This window comes from Dicentrarchus labrax, unplaced genomic scaffold, assembly GCF_905237075.1.
Source record: "Dicentrarchus labrax unplaced genomic scaffold, dlabrax2021, whole genome shotgun sequence".
Lineage (NCBI taxonomy): Eukaryota > Metazoa > Chordata > Actinopteri > Moronidae > Dicentrarchus > Dicentrarchus labrax.
In genome coordinates, this window is record NW_026136711.1 from 13,642,113 (window position 1) to 13,664,954 (window position 22,842).

A 22,842-nucleotide genomic window follows, 5' to 3' on the forward strand; every position below is an offset into this window, starting at 1 on the left:
ATTTCTCAAGGCTGTGTTTTTATTTTAGGAAAGAGGCAGAGACATCGTTTCATATAAATAGCAGTATAAATTATTTTATTTACAGAAACTTGTTACAAAACAAATATACTATACAATCTTTTTTTCTTTAAATATTAATTCTAACCTATGTTTTGTTCATGAATTACATAGCAGCCAATACATAAGTCCAGCTGAAAATGATTTTGATAATGTATACAAAAAAAATCTATACACGCTTTTACATAGTATGAATGGTGGATTTATTTTTCTCCTCCCAAACACGAGCTGTATTCTCTCTCTCACATTCCAAGTCTATGGTGCTAATAAAAAAAAAAACATCCGTGCAATGTTTCCATCTATTGGAAACAATGTCAAGATGTTAGTTGAGTTTGAGGGTAAACAAAACACTTGATTGAAGGTTTTTTTTTTTTTTCAAACGTACAAATCCCAGTAAACCAGAGGGGGCTTAAGCCACACGCTGAGGCTAACAGAAAATCCCCACGTCTTGTTTGGAAAACTTGGATAAAACCCCACCCCTTCCCAAAGGAAAACACAATACTAAAGTGTTTCATAATGGGCAGGTGACAAGCTCAGGTTTTACCACATTTAGGGTTCATAGGCAGATTTAAAAGCAAACTCCTAAACACTTCGAACATTCAAGTAAGGTAAAACAACCCAAAGAATACTGCCCTCAAACAGTCAGGGTGAAACAAATTCAGGCACTTTCTTAATTTGATATTTCTTTTAAAAGCTGCAAACTATTTCTTTAAAAGCTGTGATTCAAATTACTTGTTTGGCAACGGTAATGCAAGCAGTTGGACTGTTTGAAGTGTTCCTCTTCCTTGCAATGATTGCTTAAGTCCCTTCAGCCTTTTATAAAAGAACGAAAGTGTTTCAATCATGAAATGTGTTTAAGGTCTACGAAGTGTATGACTGAAGAGTCCATGGAAACTGGTTAGACAATGGGCACAGCTCCAAGCCTGCAGGACAGTTCAAAATCACAGGCTAATTGGGTCATATAGTTATTTTCTTTTGTTGTTGTGTTGATTCATAGGCAACGTAAAATGTCTTGTAAAAGCACATGTGATTGAGACCTTGAAAAGTGAATAAAGGTATCCTCTGTCAGACAGACACATGCTACAGTGGCAACACTTCATCTTTGTTCCTTAAAAGGTTTGCAGTACACGATTCATGAGATGCTTCAGCTTCTACATATAGGCGTATTGCATTACATAGACTTGGCAGTGAACCACTAACTTTTTTTTTTTTTTTTTTTTACTAAATAAATAATGACTTATTTATTATTTTTAATTTTTTTTTGTTTTTTTTAAATTGTACCAAAAATTCAGCGTGTACGAAAAATGCCTGTGCAAAAATACATATTTCACTATGTACAATTTGTTAACAAAATATGTATTCTCAAATAGGGATACTTCAATACTTGTTTGATACATAGGCTACAAGAAAAAAGCTAAATTAAGGTTCTTTTAAAAAAATTGTCTCTACTTTTCCACACTATCTGACATCAGTGGAGGTTCCATAAATCAACAGCTGTTGCCAAAAAGTTTAAATATGTCCCGTGAAGCCATCTCTATGAATCTCGCACCATAAAACCCCACTCGAGATGACTCAAAGTAAGCAAACATCCCAACAAGATGGGCGAGTTTGCCTGATTTAAGACTCCATTTTGACAAAGGAATAGAGTATAATGCCTGGCTATTCGTTCTACTGTGACAAATCTTTTCTCAACACACACCAACATAGTGTTAAACCGTGAGGCATTTGAACTTTAACATCCAGAGCTTGGGTAGTGGTTACACATAAGAGGGACAATCAAACCGACAGAAGACAGGTGACGTGCATAAAGTTTGCTCCAGTTAAGACGTACCATACCTGATTCCCTATGTAGGAAAAATAAACATTACAATTCACATCTGCCCACGGCAGCTGTGGATTTCACACAGCTGTATGGGTAAAAAGTAGATAAGTTGTGGCAATAACAAATACGGTTTGCACAGATTTTCTTCATGTCCACACAGGCAATGCACCATCACCGCTTCATGAGCAAGACAGCCCACCTTTTAGTTAAAAAAAAAAAAAAAAGTAGTTGGCAAAGCTGATAGCAGCTTTTGGCTAGCTTTGTGGACAACTAAGCAGTGCCTGTGGAGAAAGTAGTTATTTAGTGCTGTTCACAGTTGGGGGTAGGTCTACTGTGGCGATCATTTTGCACAATGAAAAGATTCAGAAAACTAACAGGTGTCCTCAAGACCAAGCTATCTCCTCCTGACAAAAGATTCAATCGAATGGGCACATCGGGCGTCCTTTTCACATTTGAAAACACAACTGTCTCCACCACGTCTACAAAGACTCTTTGTAGTTCAGTGTAAAAAGCTCATAAGAAATCATAAAAAGGTAACACTTGCATAATTTTTCTGGATAATAAAAGAATTGACCAGATCGTCCCTATGGGCTCCTCTCAGGCTACTGCGTGCAGCCCGAGGTTACTCAACATGTCACCAGAGAGTCAGACTAATGGAAAGTGAAACAACAAGGTGATTGTGTGTTGTTTAAGGTGTTGCAAGTAACAGTTTGCTGCTGCTCCTCCTGCTCTCCTTCCAAGGCTTCTGAGATCAGGCGCTGGGGGTGTAATTAAGTTGGAAATTCCAGTAGTCCAGCAGAATCTGACATGAGAAAAATCCTTGTACACGCACGCACATTCACACACTCATTCCAACTAACACTGAAGAGATCAGCTTGTTGTCTCCCCAGTTGCTTAGCATCATGACTGCTTGTTGTGGCAGCCCTTAACCTGAACCCAATGAGCTTTGAACCGCGGCTCAAGAGACCCATGGTTGTTGCTATTGTTCCAACCAGACAGGAAGACCTCTCAGAATACTGGGACAACACTTGGCGTGGGGGGTCCTTGGCTCGCTCATTAGACCCCTGGGGCTCCACGCTATCCCCATGCAGTGTCATCGCCCTCTCTTCCACACGCGCACGCGCACGCACACACACACACACACACACACACACACAGACAGACACACATGGCTTTGGGAGAAATAGTAAGGACCACATTGACTTCACTGGGCAGTCCAGATCATCTCCACCCTGAGGATTGTGGGAAGCTGAGAGTAATGTGGGTTTGATTTTAGAAGGCCTCGTGCAGTCCAGAGCGGTATGTGGACTGCTCCGGACTATTCCCCGTCCACCTGCCGGTTCCATACACAGAAGCCGGACACCGCTGTCAGGGACGAGCCTTTGGCTGGGGAAGAGGGAGAGAAATAAAGAGAGGTTGTTAAGTAATCGGTCCATACACTTTACAGTCAGTAAAGGAAACACGTTCTTGGTCGAGAGGTTGTAGTGGTGTCAGTCCGCCATTTTGTACTTCATTGACTGAATTCAAGTTATGCTAGTAGAAAATCCTGGTGTAAACAACTCAGCTGAAGACAGCAAAGATTGCAGTTATCAAGTTGAATAATGACTTCAGAAGAGTTTCTGTGAACCTTATGGATATGGACTAAACCAAATCACAATGACACAAGAGCCCTTGTAGTATTTTCAGTGGAGCTCACAAAGTAATTGTTCTTTGGCTTAAAATCATGAAGGTTTCAAGCTCTAATAGCAAGTCATGTAGTGGAAGACCGACGAAAGAAACCGTCTTTAAAATGACAAATCAATTAATTGTTTCAGCAAATATTAGAAATGGCCCAGTAAAAAGCCCACCTGATGTAAATGGGAGTTGTTTGGTAGCCCTGGTGTCCCTGGAATGCTCCGTCCATGCTTCCCATGGATGTTGTTAATGGCAGGTGACTTGGCCACTTTGGGTCTACCTGGTCCAGGTCCCCCTACTCCTCCTCCTCCTCCTGCTCCTCCGAGCCCTCCTGCCCCACCTCCACTATTAATGCCGCTGGAGGCAGGAGAGCTTTTGCGCTTCTTGCCCTCCAGGCGCCCGTCCGAGGAGTGGTGGCTGAAGCTGGTGTGGTGGTCGGATGAGGACTGGTGGTGGACAAAGGGCCCCAGGGAAAGGGTGGAGTCACTGCTGTTCATCACCACACTCATACGCTTGATGGACTCTGCAGGGCTGCCCGAGGGAGGACCTCGTGCTGGCGGCCCAGACGAGCCGCCTGCTGAACCTCCAGAAGGCTCGGCCTTGAGGCTAAGTGAGTTGGTCCGCACAGTGGGGCCACAGTTAAGCCCCACGCTGTGGACTCCGCTGTGGGAGGAGGATAACGACGATGAGGATGAAGGACCTAATGAGCTGTGGTGGTAGGTGCTCCCTGAGCTGCCGACATTTGCACAGTTCTTCTTGAAAGAGGAGGAGGAGGAAGAATAGTTGGCATTAGAAGAGGAGGATTCAGAGGGGCCATGGGATGAAGAGAGAATAGAGCTGTTCTTCCTCTTCTTCCCCGAGCTGAAGCTAGTGCTGCTACTGTTACTGTTGGCTCCACTGCTGCCCCCACCAGTGGAGTTGGGGATGACAGGTGTGGAGGAGCCAGAGATCTCCTTGGGCCTGAAGGACGACGTCGACTTGGTAGTGCTGCTGCTGGAGGAACGGGACTTCAGCGCCCGGCCTGAGGCTAGGGAAGGAGCTGAAGAAGAAGAGGATGAGGACGAGTGGGCTGAAGGCATCTGCGGCGACGAAGACACTTGTCGGGCCTGCGTAATGCCGTAGGCCGGGTGCTCAGCCCCGCCCTGTGGGGAGCTGCGGGCATTTAAGGTGGTCCCATAGGAGAGCACGGACTTGCCCTCGTAGGATTGGCTATAAGGAGTCTGGGGCAAGGTGGCAGATGGGCCCAGGAAGCCTGAAGAGGGAGTGCTACCGTGGGAATTTGTGCTTGTCCTATGGGTAGGTGCAACAGAGGAGGAGTTCTCCAAGGCCAAGGGGATTTTCCTGCAACAAGGAAGAATATCATTAATTATCTATACCTGTTCTTAAGTCAAGAAGGCTGGTTATTATGTCCCACGGCCAGAGAAAAATTTGATCTGGACAGACATACTTCCACATCTGAGAGTTGACATGCTTGTCCATCATTGTGGTTAGGGCACATCTCACTCTGTCCCATCGCCGATCAAAGGAGTAACAGCCTCTCCCAAACAGTCGACTTCCAAAGGTACAGTACTGGGAACACAGAGGGGGTGATGATCACCATTTTTGGTAATACACAACAACTGTAAACTTTACTGTAAATTCACATTATTCATAAAAAGCAAATAGTGCTTATAATTCCAAGTGTAGCATGAAACAAATAATGGATTATCTTTTGAAACTCCACAACCTTCTTAGTTTAACTACTGTAACAAAAACAAATGTTGTCGATGATCAGAGACCAGTGATGGTCGAGCGCACTCACAGCTGCCGGTCGAGGGTGATAACCTGAATAGTGACAGTCCAGTTTGTCAGCATTGTCGTCCCGCTCCTCGTTCTCTCCCTCGTCACTGGAGGGTCTGGAAAACCCATCAGGGACAGTTTGGGGATGGTGTGGTGACTCGTGGACTACTGCAGGGTCTCCGGGGGTACCACCTCCGTGACTGCTGTTTAGTCTGATGGATAGATAGTGTGGGCGGTAATTTTCAACTTAATCATAAACTGTTTGTGGAAACCATACAAAATGTGTAAAAAGCTAAATTGTAACTGTTTGTTTCAAGCCTAGTTTGTTTGGTGTCACAACACTCAATACATACAAAACAAAATGAAGACCTGGAGCAGGACATACCGTGGAAGACCAGGGCTGTGAAATTTGGGCTTGCCGACTGGCAAAGGCTTAGTGGCTTCTGGGGCGGGGCCGTTGCCATGAGCAACTTGGTGGGCGTCATGGGCAGCGGCGAGGTGGGAGGAGGGGTGTGGGTCCCTGAGAGAGGGGTTTTGCAGGGAATGGGGTTGGTGGATTTCTCTCTCCCTCTCCCGCTCCCTTGCTCTGTTCTTGTGCTCCGCCAGCAGTGTGTCAAAGCGTTTCCTCCGCCCTGGCACCGCCCTCCGCTGGCTTAAGGAATGTGTCTGGTGGAAGATTGGAAAGGTCAGAATTATTATTTGGAAGATACACCTCTGCACATATGTGTGACTCAAAATAATCACAACGATGCTATGAAAAACGGTAAGTCTGGAAATGTTGTACATTGTCAACAAATGCCATTAAAAAGCCTGAAACAAACAATAAACTGATCCCACTTAAAAGTATTTTCTGTGACTCTAAAGCTGAATACAGCTCCATCATTGCCACGCTGTTGCACTGGGTGACATGCTCCTTCATCACAATACGTTGAAAACAGAAACTGCACACCGTGTCTGAGGCTGAAAATAGTCTCCAACACACAGCTTTATTGCTGATTGAGTAACTTTTGCTACAACCTACAGTGCTCAGCTATTTTAGGAGATTGTTCATCCTTTTGCAAAAATAAAAGTATATATTTGTGACCTGATTTTAAAGTCAAAGAAAAATTAAACACATTTTTTGCTAAGCTTGGTCTTTCTTTCATGACAGCACCCCCTACATTAGTGTTCTCCACACGGTGTGAATTTTCGGTTCTGACTGATAATGTCGGTACTGGTCATTTGATTTGTGCAATATCTGTGTGGGTGGGCACTAAAAATTGTTCACAATATCACTCACAAAGGCAGTGAACCAGCTGGAGTGCTGACGTTTATTTAGCCATTGCTTAGTCAGTGATCAGTGATTAGAGCCCTCCTTGCATTACTCCAGGATGTCATACATTACTCTGTACTTGGTAACATATGGAATGGTTAGTTTTGACAATCTGGGCATCACCAAAACTAAACCAGTAAACCACCATGCTGACCACTCAATGCTTGCTTCCACAAGTATGTACAAAAACTGTCTCATCCTCTTTTGATAAAATGGACAACTATTCAGATTAATTGTCATATGATAAGAGTTCATTACACAAATAGTGAGGAGAATATAACTAAATAGTTCAACTGTAAACATTGGGTCCTTTAATGGGATTTGTTGACAGTAGAACATTGCTAGCTTTATGTGTGAAATGATTTAGTTTATACAGCCCAAATGGACAGCACAAAGCTGAGAAAACTGGTTACCTTGCATGTTAGGGATCTTGTGCATGGTTTCCGAGATGTCATATCCACAACGCCACAGTGGATATCTGCATTGAACTCACGTTCTGAATGCACAAGAGAGAAGTGGGAGAGAAAGAAATTGTTACTTACTAAACCATGTAAACCTTTTGCCATTGCTCCCACTACAATCCTCCCTCCTTTAAAACAGTTTGCTCCATCTGTTAGTCTAAAAATTAGTAACCTATACAGAGTGAATATTAACATTAACAGTATAGAAAAGAGGTTTCTGCTGCTGCAGGAGAGTGCAAGCTTTATTTCCAGCATGTGAATATAAACGGCAGAAACATGACATCGTTATGTTCTGTTCTGTTTTAGCTGGTAACTTTGACTTAGTGTTTACTAGCAAACTATAATATCGGTGGTGTACACAGAGATATCTTGTGGGTAAAACTTTGAAAAGTGGATCAAATGTGCTGTATACTCTGATACTTGAGTCCTTCTGTGATCAAGAAGAAATAGATAGCAGGCCTTTACACAAGGGGATTTCATATCAAGATCAAGTATTTTGTTTGGTCTTCCAGTGACAATGAATCATTCCCTAATATGAAATGGACCAAGCAAGATTAGAGAAAACAAGCCATTTTAGGCAAAATCAGAATTATAAATAAATAGTTGTATGAGACAGTATCAAAATACTGTGTATCATAATCTAAACTGAATTCTTTAATCATAGCTGACAATACAAAACAGTGGCAGCACAAAACTGAACAGTTTCTCCAACTGACCTGTCACTTTCTTGTTAAGGTGGCGTCTGCTACTGGCACTGCTGCTGCTGTCCTGCTTCTTGTCTGAGAGGACCGAGAGGTGACCCTTGCCGTTGGGAATCTGACCCGGGGCCAGTGATGGAGGCTTTGGTATGGAGGGACAGTTAAGGCCTGGTTTAAGGGCTGATGATGAGGAGGTGGTGATGGGGGTAGTGTTGGAGCTCACAGTGGTGCTAGAGGAGGATGTAGAGGAGGATGAAGTGGTGGAGGGGGCAGATGGGGCCTGCACCAGCTTAGCTGACGAGTCCACCCTCAGATGCATCTTCTCCACCTTGACAGCCGGGGTGAGGCTGGAAGAGAAGGTTACAGAGATGAAGAGGGCAGCAAGGAGGAAGCTGAGAGTTAGAAACACGGAGCCAGTGAGAAACGCATGGTAAGAGACAGATGTGCACATATGGATGGGGCTGGGAGGACAAAACATAAATCTAATATGATCCATCATTTGCCAGAAATCGAAAGAAACAAAAACAGCTGTCAAAATACATTTTCCTCTGACAGAGGAAAAAAAAACTTTGGCCGACTGTAAATGTGCAAACACCAGAGAGTGTATTTACCAGGCTTCAGCCAAGATTTATTTTTTGTTGCTTGGCTAGCTCGCTGTAAATTTACAGGCAACAGCTGAAAGCAACAGTGAAATCCACAGTCGTCAGCTTAAACTTTATGATTTCACTCTTTTAAATAAATATATTGATAAAAAGCGATAAATTGTTCCGCCCTTACACCATGGTCTGGGTGAATACGGATTCTGATTGGCTGCTTGGTGTCCATTAGTACCTGATGTAGGACACCTACTAAGTAGTTCCAGGGAAACGTTCTAAATGAATACCTTGAAATAAACTTAATATATACAAATATAGCTCACTACACTGAGTGTGGTCCTTCAGTGCATCACCCTCTGAACACCACAGGATGGCGACTGTAACACACTGAACTTACTGATACTTTGTATAAGTGAACGCTACTTAGCTTGCTACTTCAGGCTGTGGTGGCGTGACACACGCTTTATGGTTTGTGAAAATCTTGATATTGATTGGGGACAATGACATGGTTGGATAGCTAGCTTGTCTTGTCAAATACTGTCAAATTATATTTACTGTTTGTCGACTGTAAGCAGTGTTATTGAGTTTTGCTAGCGTAACGTTTTTTCCAGGTATTAGGAAGGACCCCAGGTGTTACTAGGAAAATGTAGTTATAGCTTGGAAAAAAAACTTAAGGTTTTGATTTCAAAACGTATGAAAATATAATGATTTTTATTTTTATTTTTTTGGCAAGTGACCATGGAATAAACAGGGTAATGTCTTTGCCCAGTCCTGAAATTATGGACACCTCGCCTGGCATTATCCCTTTCTTGTCTTAGTATGTACTCACATACCGTATGGCACAACCTTAGCATAATGTTACATAGTGAAACTTACTTCTTGTCCGGCTGGATCATCCTGAAGGGAAATGGGAGTCTTCGCTGAATGTCTGGCAGCTTCTCTTTGGCTGGTTTGAGGAGTTTGGGATTGGAGGAAGAGGACGTTGAGGAGGAGGATAAGCTGGATCCAGTGGTAGAAGGTCGGCCAAGGATGCCTCCACTCGCCCCTCCAGCTACAGACCCTGAGCCCAGCCCAGGCCCAAGTCCACTGCCACTGCTCCGGTTCCTGCCCGACACGGGGAAGGGCGAGGTGGAGGCTGGCTTGCTGACTGAACTGTGTCTTCTCTCTGGAGAGACAATATAAACCAGGCTGTCATTCAAACATAATAGTTAACTCAATTCGATTAAAATAAAGCATCAAAAAGCTTTGATCAAACACTATAACAGACTAGTCTATATGGGTAAATGTGGCAACAATCTGGCCATGAGTCATGAGAAAAGTTAATACACATGGGGACATAGAAATCTTCCTCTGACAGTAGTGAGCAGGTTACCTAAACAACAAATAAGCAGCATTTGTGATTCATGCCAACACAGCCTAAAATAGAACTGGCCAACAGGTCAAGAGCTTCATTTCCTGCCTTAGCTTCTTAGAACTGCTACTGTGCAAACTGATAAAAGGCAGTATTACAGCAGAAAAGGTTAGGGTGATAGTGAGTTGTGGATGGAGAGCCAAAAATAGAAGAAAGAAATATTCATCACTAAGTACTTGCATCCAAAACTAAATAGCTTTTCCTTTGAGGGAAATTTAGGCACACCGTGGTTTCCAAACATCATCGAACATTGGTCTCTTACGTGTGCACCAACAATAAGCATAGAAGAGGTTGAGTTGTCAAAGGAAGCTCTCATCACTTGCTATTTTTAGTAACAGCATACAACAATGAAAATAGCACACTCAAAATAATTTCATTGACATTTCCACTGCTGTTCCACAACATATTTCATCACGAAACAGACTCATTTCATAGATTCTAGGGATAATTAGTTGCCACAGCAGAAACTATCAAAGAAAAAAGCTGGACCGTGACCTCATGAGGGCTTTTTTTGTGTGCAAAATTCATACTTTACTGTAACACGCACAAAAGTCTTGAATCTAAGCCTGGCAGCGGCTCCCTAACAATAATAGGAAGCAATATACTGGACCTCCGGGGTCACAGAGGGGTCCGCCAACGCTGACAATAAGTGGAGAGACAGAGGAGGGAGGTCGACAGATGCAGAGACAGAGACAGAGATGTCTGCTGATGAACTGAGGACACTGAAGGTTAATGTGACCCTCTTGTTGTCAACACTCTGGCACATGAGCAAGAAGGCCAAAGAATGAGAAGGGGGAAAAAACAACCAGCAAACATAAAGTGAATGTAACAGGATACAGCCTAACAGGTTTTGATAGAAAGTGTCTGTGTCGGCAGCTGGTTACCGTGATGAGCTGTGGGCCTTGTTAGCTAACCTTTTACTGGGCTAATTCCGTGGTGTAGTTGGGAACTGGGCCATAGGCCAAAGCTCAGTCTCAGCAGGTGATCTGCAAACAAGCTTGTTGCTGCAGAAACAGTGAAGGAGATACTAACACATGTGCGCACACAGAGCTGCCACTCCTGATTTAGCTCAGCCCCCAACACACGCACGTTCAAACTGTGCAGCCTTCCTTAAATTTCCCTTTTCAGGGAGAAAAAAAAATGTTTTCAGAGTGCCCTCTTCTCACCTAAGGGCCTCTCTCTACACACCGATTCACGACACACTCCAGATATCTTCCCTCCCTTTTCTTAGCAGCCTTTCTCTCCCTCCCTGCTTCTCCTGCTGTCTTGTCCTGTCCCAGTCACAGTCAACAGCGCACCCTGCACACAAACTCACACCAGGAAACCCCAGCGTGTCACTAACAGCACTAAGACTGAGTAAAGAGAGCCAACACCAGCGGCAGTGGAAGAGGAATAAAAGAGTAGAAAAATGTGGGGGAGAAATAAAACCACAGACACAAGGAATAGGAGGAGCCTTAATATTCTATTTCACACTGTCAAATGGTTGGCTTAGTGCGAAGGGGAATCCCTGGCTATGGAAGTGTGATGGCCTTCCTACTATCTCATCTGTTAAAGTCAGAGCATGGCCTGGCCTCCGTACACAATAATAACCTTGTTGCTCTGGTAACATTTTTTTTACTATGGTTAGCTTACTTACAATCTATACTTGAGGTGCATGATCCAAAAATGTGCATTTGTATGCATTTACTCAGCCAAGGCAATGCATGAGTCTTTGTTCGACAAGTTCATAAATGAATGCATAAAAGGGCGGCCGAGCTTGCAGCTTCCTGTTCTGCGGTGAGTGTCACCCCTGCTGGGATCAGCCTCAGCTGAGAAGCACAAACACCTAACGGGAGACAGATGGGCTCAAAGAAGCACACTACAATCATATTGGGACCATCTCAATGGTGCTGAGATCAGTGCCTTTGCCCTGTCTTAACGCCGCATGAGGTCTTCCTATAATGACATCAGAGGGAGGAAGCCAGGAGGAAAATCACAGAAAGAGCACTCCTACTCTGTATGGCAATGTGTAGTAGCATAGCCACAGAAGTTCACTTGGATTGACACTGTTCCAGCGTGGAGCTTCAACAATTAGTCCGTCAATTATTCTAATAATCTATTACTCATTTATCAACAATACATGCAGATCGTTCTGTTCTTCTAGCTTCTTTTTCTTTGTTTCATATAACTGTAAATGGGAACAGTTTCCACAGCAAGTAAAGAGTTAATTGATTAATTGAAAAGATTATCATCAGATTAAAGCTGGGGTTGGTGGTTTGAACAGTGCAAAACCTTACGCCTCTCTCTCTGTGGCTTCCTATCACTCCACTACAGTCCTCCCACCAAACCCACATTACATGGCAGCAGGAGTCGGCTCAGCTTGGCTCATGCCTGGTAAGGCCCGCTCTCAACGGCAGGAGTGTCACTAAGACCCTGGTCCCTCTGGCCGTTCAGCCTACAGCTGTTGAGCACTGAGGGACCAGGGTCATGGCAAGTCCGCGGATCCAGGGCAGAGGCAACTCGGACCCAGTGGGATGCGAGTACAGATGTCACCATACCAGAAATGTAGAGTCGATACCATTATTGACCAGTGAAATTCCACAATTCTCAATACCACGGTATAAAACTAAACAATAAATCCTATGTTTTCAACATACATCACAAAACACAACAATGTGTGGCATGTCGCCTTAAAGTAATGAATAAATAGAAAGAAACTACTCAATGTACTCTTTTCTGCCTCCCGGTTGCTTTCTACTATTAACTGAGTAATGGAATTGTTGCGTAAATGACGCCAAAGTAAAACAGCCAACCCCAGCTTTAATTGATATTGAAAATAACCCTTAGTTGCCCTATTCCAGTGCATTCAAGTCCTACTTGAATGGAAAACAAAGGAGCTCCATTAGCTTCTCATTAGGCCATTTATATAATCCAATCAATACAAGAATTCAGTTGCATACAGGTGATGGTGAACAGTTGAGTCGGAATCAGTGGTGACAGTGACCTTGTCACGCAATTTCATTATCAGTGTCAATATTGAATTTTGTGTTTCCGCTGTCATTTACATGTATTCAATTATGGTGGGTCACTGACTCAATTTTTATAACCACATCAACCTCTAGACCACAGTATGGCTTTATTTTTCATTATACAAAGCGTATCGAATTGGTATCCTAATAATTAACAAATTACAGACATTGTGTTCACATCGCATAATGAATTATCAATGCACAGTTGAAGAAACAAATGACTATAGAGCTGTCCACTGTCAAACCACTGTCCATTTTGAATGTGTATACTCCATATATCAGATTGTCTGGTATTCACAACACCACCCTATTAAAGATGTACCGCGGCCACCTGCTGGGATGTAGTCAGTACTGTTTTACTTCACAGGCACTGTAATTCCCTCCAGTGTTTGTCTACTTCTCATTTAAAATCCCCTAGCACGTATGAGATCTCAACTGGATGCTGCGGTTCATAAGCAATAGTTGGTCTAGACAGGCTTGTATTGATCTATATTGTTTAACAATGTGGGGGGAGTCCCTTCATTCAGTGTTGTTGACACAGTAGCAAGGACGGTTCCTCTAGGAGCCATGTGCTGTTATACCTCCCTCTTGTGGGTGACCTTGACAACTGTAATTGCTGTGACACTTCATGGTGAATGCACACAAGTAAAAAGAAGGGACTACAACTCAATGCACGTTTAGGACAAAAAAGACTTATAAGAAAGTTATGAGAGTACTATCAGAGATTTCAAGTGTAGGATGGAACAAATACTGATGTTAATACGGATTGAAGCTATTGGATTTCTGTCATAACAAGGCGACTTTTCCTGTTTCCATAAATTGACTTGACTTACAAAGACTAATACAAATTCTTACATGACTACATGACAGGACATGGTAGGTGTCACTAACATTCAGCCTTCCTTCCCATTACCAGGAAATGAGTTTGGGAGTAAACAGACAGCGTATTTTTTTGAGCGACTGTGGGTGTTTGTGAACTTGGTGTGAACACTGAGGTTTAACGAGATCCACAGTTATGCAATCACTATATTCAGAGATCTAGAATTCCTCCATTTACTTTGGTACCCAAGTCAGAGATCCAGCTGAACTACTAAGCAGTGGTAATCCATGCGCTGAAAGGCACATGTACATATTACTCAGGTATCCAACAGAACCAGAAATCTGATCTGTATGTGTTAAAAAAAGTACATTACTGAGAAGACCTAGAGAGCCACATCAAATATTAACAGGGGAATTGTAAAGACACACAAATGAGACAGCGAGTTAAATAAATAAATCAAAGTCTGTGGCATCCCCTCTCAGGTTACTGTGTGGAAAAGGAAAGGAGGTGGGGGAATACAAAGGTGGAGGGAGAAGTAACACCATATGTGTTTATGTGTGAAGTGCAACCAACAGCTTTGAAGTGGTGTATGGTTCCTACAATTGAAAACTACTTTGTTACTATATTTTTCATTCCCCCTTTTTTCTATTGGTTTATCTATAAAATTCAGAAACTCTTAAAACTAACCCTTTATGTTGTTTTGCATGAAAGATAACCTTAAATATATGCATACATATTTGTGTATGGGTATGCATGTGCATGACACTTACCATAGTGTGCTTGGAAGGCTTGGGGCTTGACTACCTGACCGCAGTGGCTGCACATCACCAGGTAGAAGTCGTCCTGTGCGGGACACTGGCCAAATATGGGCATGTCTGTGGACAGGAGAAGAACCAACCACATGGGCCACAAGTCAAGGAAGGGTAAATAAAATATAACTGTGTTCACCTGGTCCCTCAGTTTGCAGCACGCTCTGAATCTACACTGAAACATCCATAATTTGTTGTCATGACACTGTAATAGCTCAAGATCCTTTGTGCATAAAACCAAGAAGAAATTGGTCACGTCATGGTTACGCAACAACATGAAAACAAGTTACCATATTAAGAATATTAAAAAACCTAACAGTTCACTCAAGGCAACCTGAGGAGCCAAAACACTTTTCCCTAATGGGACATTAAAGTAGATTTTATTCTATTCTATTCTAAGTCTCCACATGCTAATACAGATTACTCCCAAGTACTAGTCCCCATTCATCATAGAGAATATGCCCTTGTGATAAGAAGCAAGAAGGGCCGAGCCAGTGATCCAAAGGTTACCTGTCTTCAACGTCTCTCCCACATATAAACAAACACAGCACATACAAGATGTGTACGATGTGAATGGCATTGAGAGTGGGTGATTTGTGACTTTAAATAAAATAAGAGCTCTCAAGAAATAATGTTCAACATGGTTTTCCCCTCATGCTTCCGTGTTTAAATCAAAACAAAACAAACAGAGCTACAACACTAATGGATTGAAAGAAAATTAACCTGCAACTTTTAATAATAACTTTTGACAGATTTGCTGCTTTTCTGTGTTTTCTGTGATAGTAAACTGAATATCCTTTGGTAGTTAACAATGTTAATTGGACAAAACAAGCAATGTGAAGTCATCACCTTGGGCTTTAGGCAATTGGGATGGACATTTTTCTTTTCTTTTTTCCTGACAGCTTATAGAACAAACGATTAACCAGTTAACTCACACAACAGATTAATTCATAATAAAAGTAATCATTAGCAGGCTTACAATCAAGATGTTGGTTTTCATGACAGTCCGTCAAGTTACGTGTCACAGAAATGTTTAAGAGCCATAACATTAAAATATTCCAATACAGTAGTTGCTGGTCACGTTCTCATGACTCAGGATACATTTTAAACACCTCCTCCCCTAAAGCCAGCTCAGGCTTAACAGAAGCAGACATTGTTGAGTAATGGAGTAAACTTTTAACGACCCCTAGCAGTGCAATGCCTCTATCTAGGATTAACTAAAAAAAATATAAAATAAGAAAAACTGGAAGAAATTGCTATTTTTCTTTCTGAATAAAGTAAATATGGGAATTTTCCTGTAGTGTCACTAATGCAACTTTCAGGCACACAATCATCAAAAACACAAGCAGCATGAATGCCAAGGTACACAAATGGCATGTCTGCATCTCCAGCACCTCTGGCCACTCAATAGAGTACAAACCAAGGCTCACGCTTCACAAGAGGGTAGTGCCGTTCCTCACCAGAATGTGATCAAAATTTACCCTGGCGCAGAAAACCAGAAACCACCTAATTAAGTGGGCTAATTAAGAGATTGCCTGGGGCGTTATGATGAGATGAGCAGAAGACAGGATAAAAGAGGATATAAGAGGAGAGAAGTGGAACCCCTCTCCAGTTTGTACTCCACCAGGGCCGTCAAGGGTTCTCCAAACGTCAGTGGCCGAGTCTGGAAGCGATGAGGGCCATTAAGCAAAGACCATATAAAAAGGGCCTACCTGGCGGGTTCCCTCTCAGGGAGGTCAGAGGCACTTTTGTGTGGATGAATTGACAAGCCTGATGCTACTTAATGCATGTCAATTGTCTGAAGTCACTCTGCTAAGTGTCTCCTTCAACAGCAGTGGAGTGAAAAGACTTTATTTTCACAGTGGCTAGGGTCTGCCACAGAGAAAAGGCAAATGTCTTCACTTAATGGACAAAGGCATGAAAATTATATAGAACTTCAGTAGGGTAGCACACTGCTGATGCACAAGCAGGGCCTGAGTATACTGCAAAGAAGGCAAGTGCCGAAATGTGATGTGGAGAGTAGTACTCACTGGTTGCATTTGCAGAAGCATAAGCTATTAAAGAGCAGCTGAAAGCCTAGAAGTTCTGGATAACCTTTAGGTTCTACATGTCCGTTTTCATCCAATTCTCTCTATGAGCAATTCTCTTGTACCACGAGCAAATTGAAGTTATAATGAGAGCACACACATATTTGCTAAATCAATAACTTCGCATGTATTCTCCATTAAAACTCCCCCTTCTCTCAGTTCCTTTATTGAATCAGGCCAAGAACTGCAGAGTCCAACAGGCCAACCACATTTCCTTGCTAGATCAATAGCAAGGTCAAACAGGACTCATTCCCAAACTGCTGTTGTTCACTTGGAGCGTTCTCCAAACAGGCTGCTCAAACTATAAAAATCAGCCCAGCTAGATTGCTTTTGCCACTCTGCATTCAACACGCTGGCACCAACTGAACCCTACCGCTAAAATGGCCCGACTTGAAAAGTGGTGTAACGTCACTGCGTCTGCCCCATTCTCAATCTCCCATTTTCGTCTTGAGCAAGCAGGAGATGAAAACGATAGAGAGAGAAAGGAAGTCGCAGTGGTGGAGAAAGAATAGACAGAAACAACCAAGCAAAGCCAAGAAAGGAGCGTGAAGGAGAAAAAAAATACAAGCAAGAAAGAGAGCAGAGAAACAGGCCGAGTCAAGACAAAGAGAGAACGAGCAGAGGACCTGCGCCGGAGGAGGAGGAAGAGAGCCTGTGAGCACGAGACGGAGGAATAGAATGAGAGTCCAGTTCATTTCAGCATCCTCATCCATGGCAGTAATGAATGATCTAGGTGGAATAGTAGCAGCTCTGGCTGGTTCTGAGCAGCAGGCACGCTGGCTGAATCTGACCTGTGGCTGACACTGGCACTACATTTCCCAGCTTCCCTGACTGTTAACAGTGCCGCTGCAAAAATGTATAAAAAGTGAGACATACGATGACTGATTTCATCAGTCATTAACTGCCATACATTCTTACAATGTGTTAGTCATCTGTGTGTGTGTGTGTGTGTGTGTTAGGATGGCGGTTACAACACAGGAGGAGTCTGGTGGTGAGTCATGGCGGAGAGGTATAGTCATCCACTTGTAATACCCCTACTAGAGAGACACACACACACACACACAGAATAACATTCTATGAACACACACACACACACACACTCCTGCCACAAGCCGCATGTGTTGATCAGCCCCATGACACAAACAACAGTCACTGACAGACGCTGCTACATGATAGAGACATGTTTCAGACCAGTTGCATGTCAAATGACCTCACAGCCTTGAATTTTAAATGACCATTCTGTCAATCTGTCTTTCTTCTTGCCCTGGACATACAATAATCTCAACCGCTTTCAAAAAGACTCTCTTTAGGTCAGCCACCACCTCAATGTACGCAGTGTAATGTATGAAATATGAAAGCACTATTTCTCTTCTCATTGGGAGCCTCTAGGACATTTTCTTCTGACACTGTCCAATGATTTGAGGGTATGCACATAGGCCACATTGTTGACCAATGCAACATTAGATAAGTGGCCTGTCAAGTAGCCTGCATTTAACCCTTTCATTACCAACAACACATGGAGAGGAAAAAAAGAAAAAAAAGAAACTAAAGCTGGACACAGACTCGTGAAATCACAAGTGTGGGCCAAAATCATGTGACCAAAGTGAAATGTGCCATCTTTCCTGATGGCACATTCCTCACTGAAATACAACTTCAGACAGATAACCCTGTTCTGCAAACAAATACATTATTACACAGCATGAATGAGAAGCAGAAATTCCAACACATGTGCCTCCAATATGTTGGACAAATTCATGTCCTCCAAAGTCGTTCTATACTAGGAGTCATTGAAGTCGGAAATCTGTCAAATTCTGTGACAATTATTTACACCACAGTGATCGCTTTGTTGTTGGCTTTAGAATTAATGATTGTGTTGAGTGTCTGAAGATGATCCTTGTGGTTTTTGCTTAATTATTGCCATTTTTCTCTGCCAAATTATACCCACAAACAGAATTTCAGCATAGTAAACAACAGAGAATACATTTATTTCTCTCTACACTTAGCTCTGACATAGAGCTCAAAGAAAAGGATGCATGTTAATCTTGATGCCCTAGTAGCTGCACTGACTTCCTGTAATGTGACATGTGGCATGCCCTGCTCATGTGCCCTTGAGCAAGAGATGCAAATCATTCCTGTAAGTTTTTAGAAGTAGCTGTGTGTGTGTGTGTGTGTGTGTGTGTGTGCTGAAATGAATCAAATGCAAAATAAACAGACCATAGTATATGTACACTTTTAAAGGTTGCCCAATTAACTACTAAGGACAGGGCACAACCTTAGCAAAGCGTGAAATATTGTAATAAACGAGGTAGGCCTAAAACTAACTGTAGTTTAAAGTTGATTCATCATTCATTCATTTAGATCCGAGTTAAATAAACAGGTTAGTCTTCATCCTGTCAACTTGCTCATTGTGATGTCACTCTTAGAGCTTGGTGAGGCTGGAAAACAGGGCATGATTGTTGATTTGTTATTAAACAAGATGCAATATGCTATTGTTGTTTATTTTACCAATTTACCTTTTTGGTGAGGCTCATTCTAAATCCAGGTACAAAGTACAAACTGCTCTGAAACATCACTCTGTGGCTCAGATGCCTGATGATGTGTGCTTCTGACACTGTGCGTTTAATCACAGATGTCAGATGATGTTGTTTCTCTTTATCCTGTCATGACTGAACCTCTCCCTTTTACTGCCTATTAGAGAATGAATAAACAGCAGCATTGAAAAATGCTATTAGCAACACCTACAATATCTTTCATAACTTGAGATCATGGTTACTAGCAGGAACATAGTCATTCTGTCGATTTGTTATCAGGATAGTTTGGCTGATTGATTGATTTTAATCTATGGTTATGGCAGACTTTCAGACCTGGCCTGAATAAATCAAAAATATATATGACATGCTGGTTGGCAGAAGAGTGCTTCAAAGGATATTTTTCTAAATATGCGGTAACAAAAATCATTACTGTTGGTCATATTTTGTGTTGAAGCAGCGTGTGAAATAAGAGCAAGCCATACCGTAACTTCATATGATTTGATAGAACAATGACTAAAAAGGGATTTACACAAAAGTCCCAACTGCTATTTAAAGAGCAACATTTCCATTTGGGGGTTCTTGTTTTGAGAAATCACACAAGCTCCCACAAATTAACTTTGAAAATGTTACTTGACCTTAAATTCAAACATTGCTGTTGTCTTCAGATAAGAACAGAGGTGAAATATGGTGGAGGGTTTTATATTTAAAATGGCAGTAATGTGGATGTTGAACAATAAAGTGCATTAAATGCATTCTCCCAGAATATGACATTGTTATTACTATGTTTGGGCCTATAGCCAACTACAGCGAGTCTAAGTTGTTAACCGTTAAGTTATTTTAGGGACAGATGCAAATGTCAACTACCACACGAATAAAAGACACATGTTTCACTTAGTACATCCGGTTGTCCAGTCAATTCATGATGCGCAAGATTTACAGTACGTTTACATTTTGGCCGAACGACGTGTGTAAAGTGTTTGAATCCATGTGTGTGTGTGTGTGTATGTGTCCAAAACCTCCAGAACCAAAATACACCTTTGGCCCTAGAGAAAAAAAAAACACACTCACCTTCTCTGCACAAACGCATGGCTTCTCGATTTTTCCCGAAGTCTTTGAAACTTTCCTCCGATTCAGCACCTGAAAATGAGGCGATCCGACACACAGACAAATAAATAGTTGCACTTGCTTGCCTGCCCGTGCTGTTGCTACCAGTAGCGTTTCTTCATATTCCACCAAAAACTGCATGCAATCGGCCAAAAAAAGGACAGGACTGGCAACTGTCGCGCTCCACCTCGCTTCCTCGCGCACATTCGGGACGCTGGGGAACTCACCGTCGTTGCCGTGGAGTTTGGCGGCGTCGACCCAGTTGCTCCAAGGCTGTCCCAGCATTATTTCTGGACTAGGCAATGATCTCCGCTCCGCAACAGTCGCCATTGCTGTGGAGCCTTCTCCCCGCTGGATCTGCTGCTGCTTCAGCTGCTGCCTGGCCGCTCGGCGCTGCTCCCCCCTGACGTCATCCTCGGCCCTTTCCGACATTCTTTCCGCTACAATGTAACAACACAAGAGTCAGCGTTGGTCGCGCTCGGGATAGGAGGACTTTTTCACTGATTGACACGGGCTGAACGCGTGTTGTTTTTAACCTCACCCGCCCCTCCGAAAAAATAAATAAATACATAATAAATAAATACATTTAAAAAAAAAAAAAAAAAAAAAAAAGCACATGTGTGTGGCTACCTGACGAGCAACAAGTACAAAATAATATGTTGAAATAAATAAATCAACATATGACAGGTACAGAACTGGCTGGCAGTTCATCTGAAGCTTTATGGGTAGGCTAGTTAGCTTTAGCTTTAATCTCCTTTGCATGCGATGCCTACAGACTTGGCTTGGTGGTTAATGTTAAAACTTGCTTAATAAATATGACACACACACACTCTGATTACACAGCCATGTGTACTAGTATTATATAATTTACATTAAAATGAAAAACATATACAAGATACATATGACATAAATAAGTATAGTATAGTATTCTGTGGTGGGGCAGCATGTAGCCCTACAGTACTGTACTTAATAGCATGTAACTTCATGTCAGCATTCATAGCAATATACATGAAAACAGAATATTAACACCTGAGCTGTAAAAGTTCACTGACACTGACTGACTGGTTAAAAAAAAAATAAGGACTTGATTTTGTGATTTCCTTCAATATATGCAGTGTAAGCTTACTAAACACCTATGTGAGTGTGACACTAGTGCATGCCTGATTACAGTCTGCATAATGCTTATCCAAGCTGTGAATATCAATACATATTTAAATATTTAATTTCTTACTTTACATGCTTAGAAAAAGTAAGCATTTGAAATCTGAAATATATCAGCCACGAGAAGGCACAATCATAGGCACACCAAAACTCACATTTCTGTTTTTGCATGAATTTGCAGGGATTTGTTTAACAAAAATGGTAATTTCTTCAGTTATTGGAGATGTTAATTATTCAGACATTACCAACAATACTGTTGGACAAAAGTGCATAACAACATTTTTAAGATGCACTGATAAATACACAGTGGTAACCACATCCCACAGTAATGATGTATTATGCTTGGCAAGTCCTCACACACCTATAGGAAAACATATTTACAGATAAGTTGATTTGATCTTCATGGATGATGAATTAGTAACTGTTATTTTACCACTGAAATAAAGACAGACACAGATATATAGCTCATGTTACTGTTAATTCAACCAAGTGTCTTTGAAAGAGTAATGTAACACTTAATGAGATTCATGACTGACTTAAATAGATTCCCCCTTAAGAACCCCTGTGGTTCTTAAACTTTTCATATGTGTAAAACAGCCAAGTTGTCTTTACTTTCACTTTCAACATGATGTTTGTGATGAACCAGAATTATGTAAATATTCAGCTGACATGCAAGAAGAGGTTGTCTTGCCACAGAGAACATTTAGTATAGAGACAGCTGATTGCTGTAAAGAGACAAAGTAATACTCTGACTGACCTGACTTACAAATAGCATAAACATTTCTAGTCATCATCTGGTGCTGTCCTTCCCATTGTATATGAATAATGTAGCGACTGATTCTATGTGACCTTTCTGCTTTCCATCTGAAATCATGAGAAATTCAGACAGCCATCTGTCATTTTAACAGAAACAGTTTAAGCAGCCGTCTATGTTTTTCTGATATCAAATGCAAGATGTCTGTAAAAATTGACCCAATAAATGGCAAAAAGCTTAATATATTCCCGTTTTGGCTTGTATCCTGAAGAGCCTCAAGTATAAATGACCTTGGCCCTCTGTTGCTAGTTTCAAGTGTACAGTTCAGAAACTTGGCCTTGTCTTTAGACCAACACTAAATTTAGAAATACAAATTAAGACGCTTGTCCTGGAGATGTTACCAGGCTCATTGAAAGAAAAAGTTTCTTTATTTATTTTAGTCTTTGTTTACTGTTTATGCATACACCTTATAAATTGAGCCATTATATCAAAATGTTTCAAAAGATATGACCACTCCAGACTCCATTATTGACTAAAAATCTAGATGCATATGGTTTATAATAGGATGTTGAGCTTCCAAACGCAGACTTTCTAATGAACTGAACTGGCTACTGTATCAACTGGTAAAATGGTCAAACCACAGACATGGACTTAGCATCTTTGACATCACTCACAGGTTTCTGAAGTGATCGCTTAAAGCTTGAATTTGGATCAATTACTGGCACCAATAAATTCAAAACTGGCACCCAGGGTTTAAG

At 41.9% G+C, this 22,842-nt stretch overlaps 1 protein-coding gene across 1 annotated transcript in view; it reads right to left on the minus strand.

The window, feature by feature from the left end:
• Positions 1 to 47: 47 nt before the first annotated feature.
• Positions 48 to 22,842, minus strand: part of LOC127371578 (ataxin-7) — a 26,942-nt gene continuing 4,147 nt past the window's right edge. The window contains exons 3-13 of the mRNA XM_051414455.1: positions 20,397 to 20,609; positions 20,134 to 20,202; positions 14,409 to 14,513; positions 9,276 to 9,564; positions 7,822 to 8,150; positions 7,058 to 7,140; positions 5,718 to 5,998; positions 5,355 to 5,544; positions 5,001 to 5,122; positions 3,727 to 4,894; positions 48 to 3,265 (exon numbers count right to left, since the gene is read on the minus strand). Of these exons, the coding sequence (XP_051270415.1) occupies positions 3,248 to 3,265; positions 3,727 to 4,894; positions 5,001 to 5,122; positions 5,355 to 5,544; positions 5,718 to 5,998; positions 7,058 to 7,140; positions 7,822 to 8,150; positions 9,276 to 9,564; positions 14,409 to 14,513; positions 20,134 to 20,202; positions 20,397 to 20,601 (2,859 nt within the window). The 5' untranslated portion in view covers positions 20,602 to 20,609 and the 3' untranslated portion in view covers positions 48 to 3,247. The remainder of the gene's footprint in view (positions 3,266 to 3,726; positions 4,895 to 5,000; positions 5,123 to 5,354; positions 5,545 to 5,717; positions 5,999 to 7,057; positions 7,141 to 7,821; positions 8,151 to 9,275; positions 9,565 to 14,408; positions 14,514 to 20,133; positions 20,203 to 20,396; positions 20,610 to 22,842) is intronic.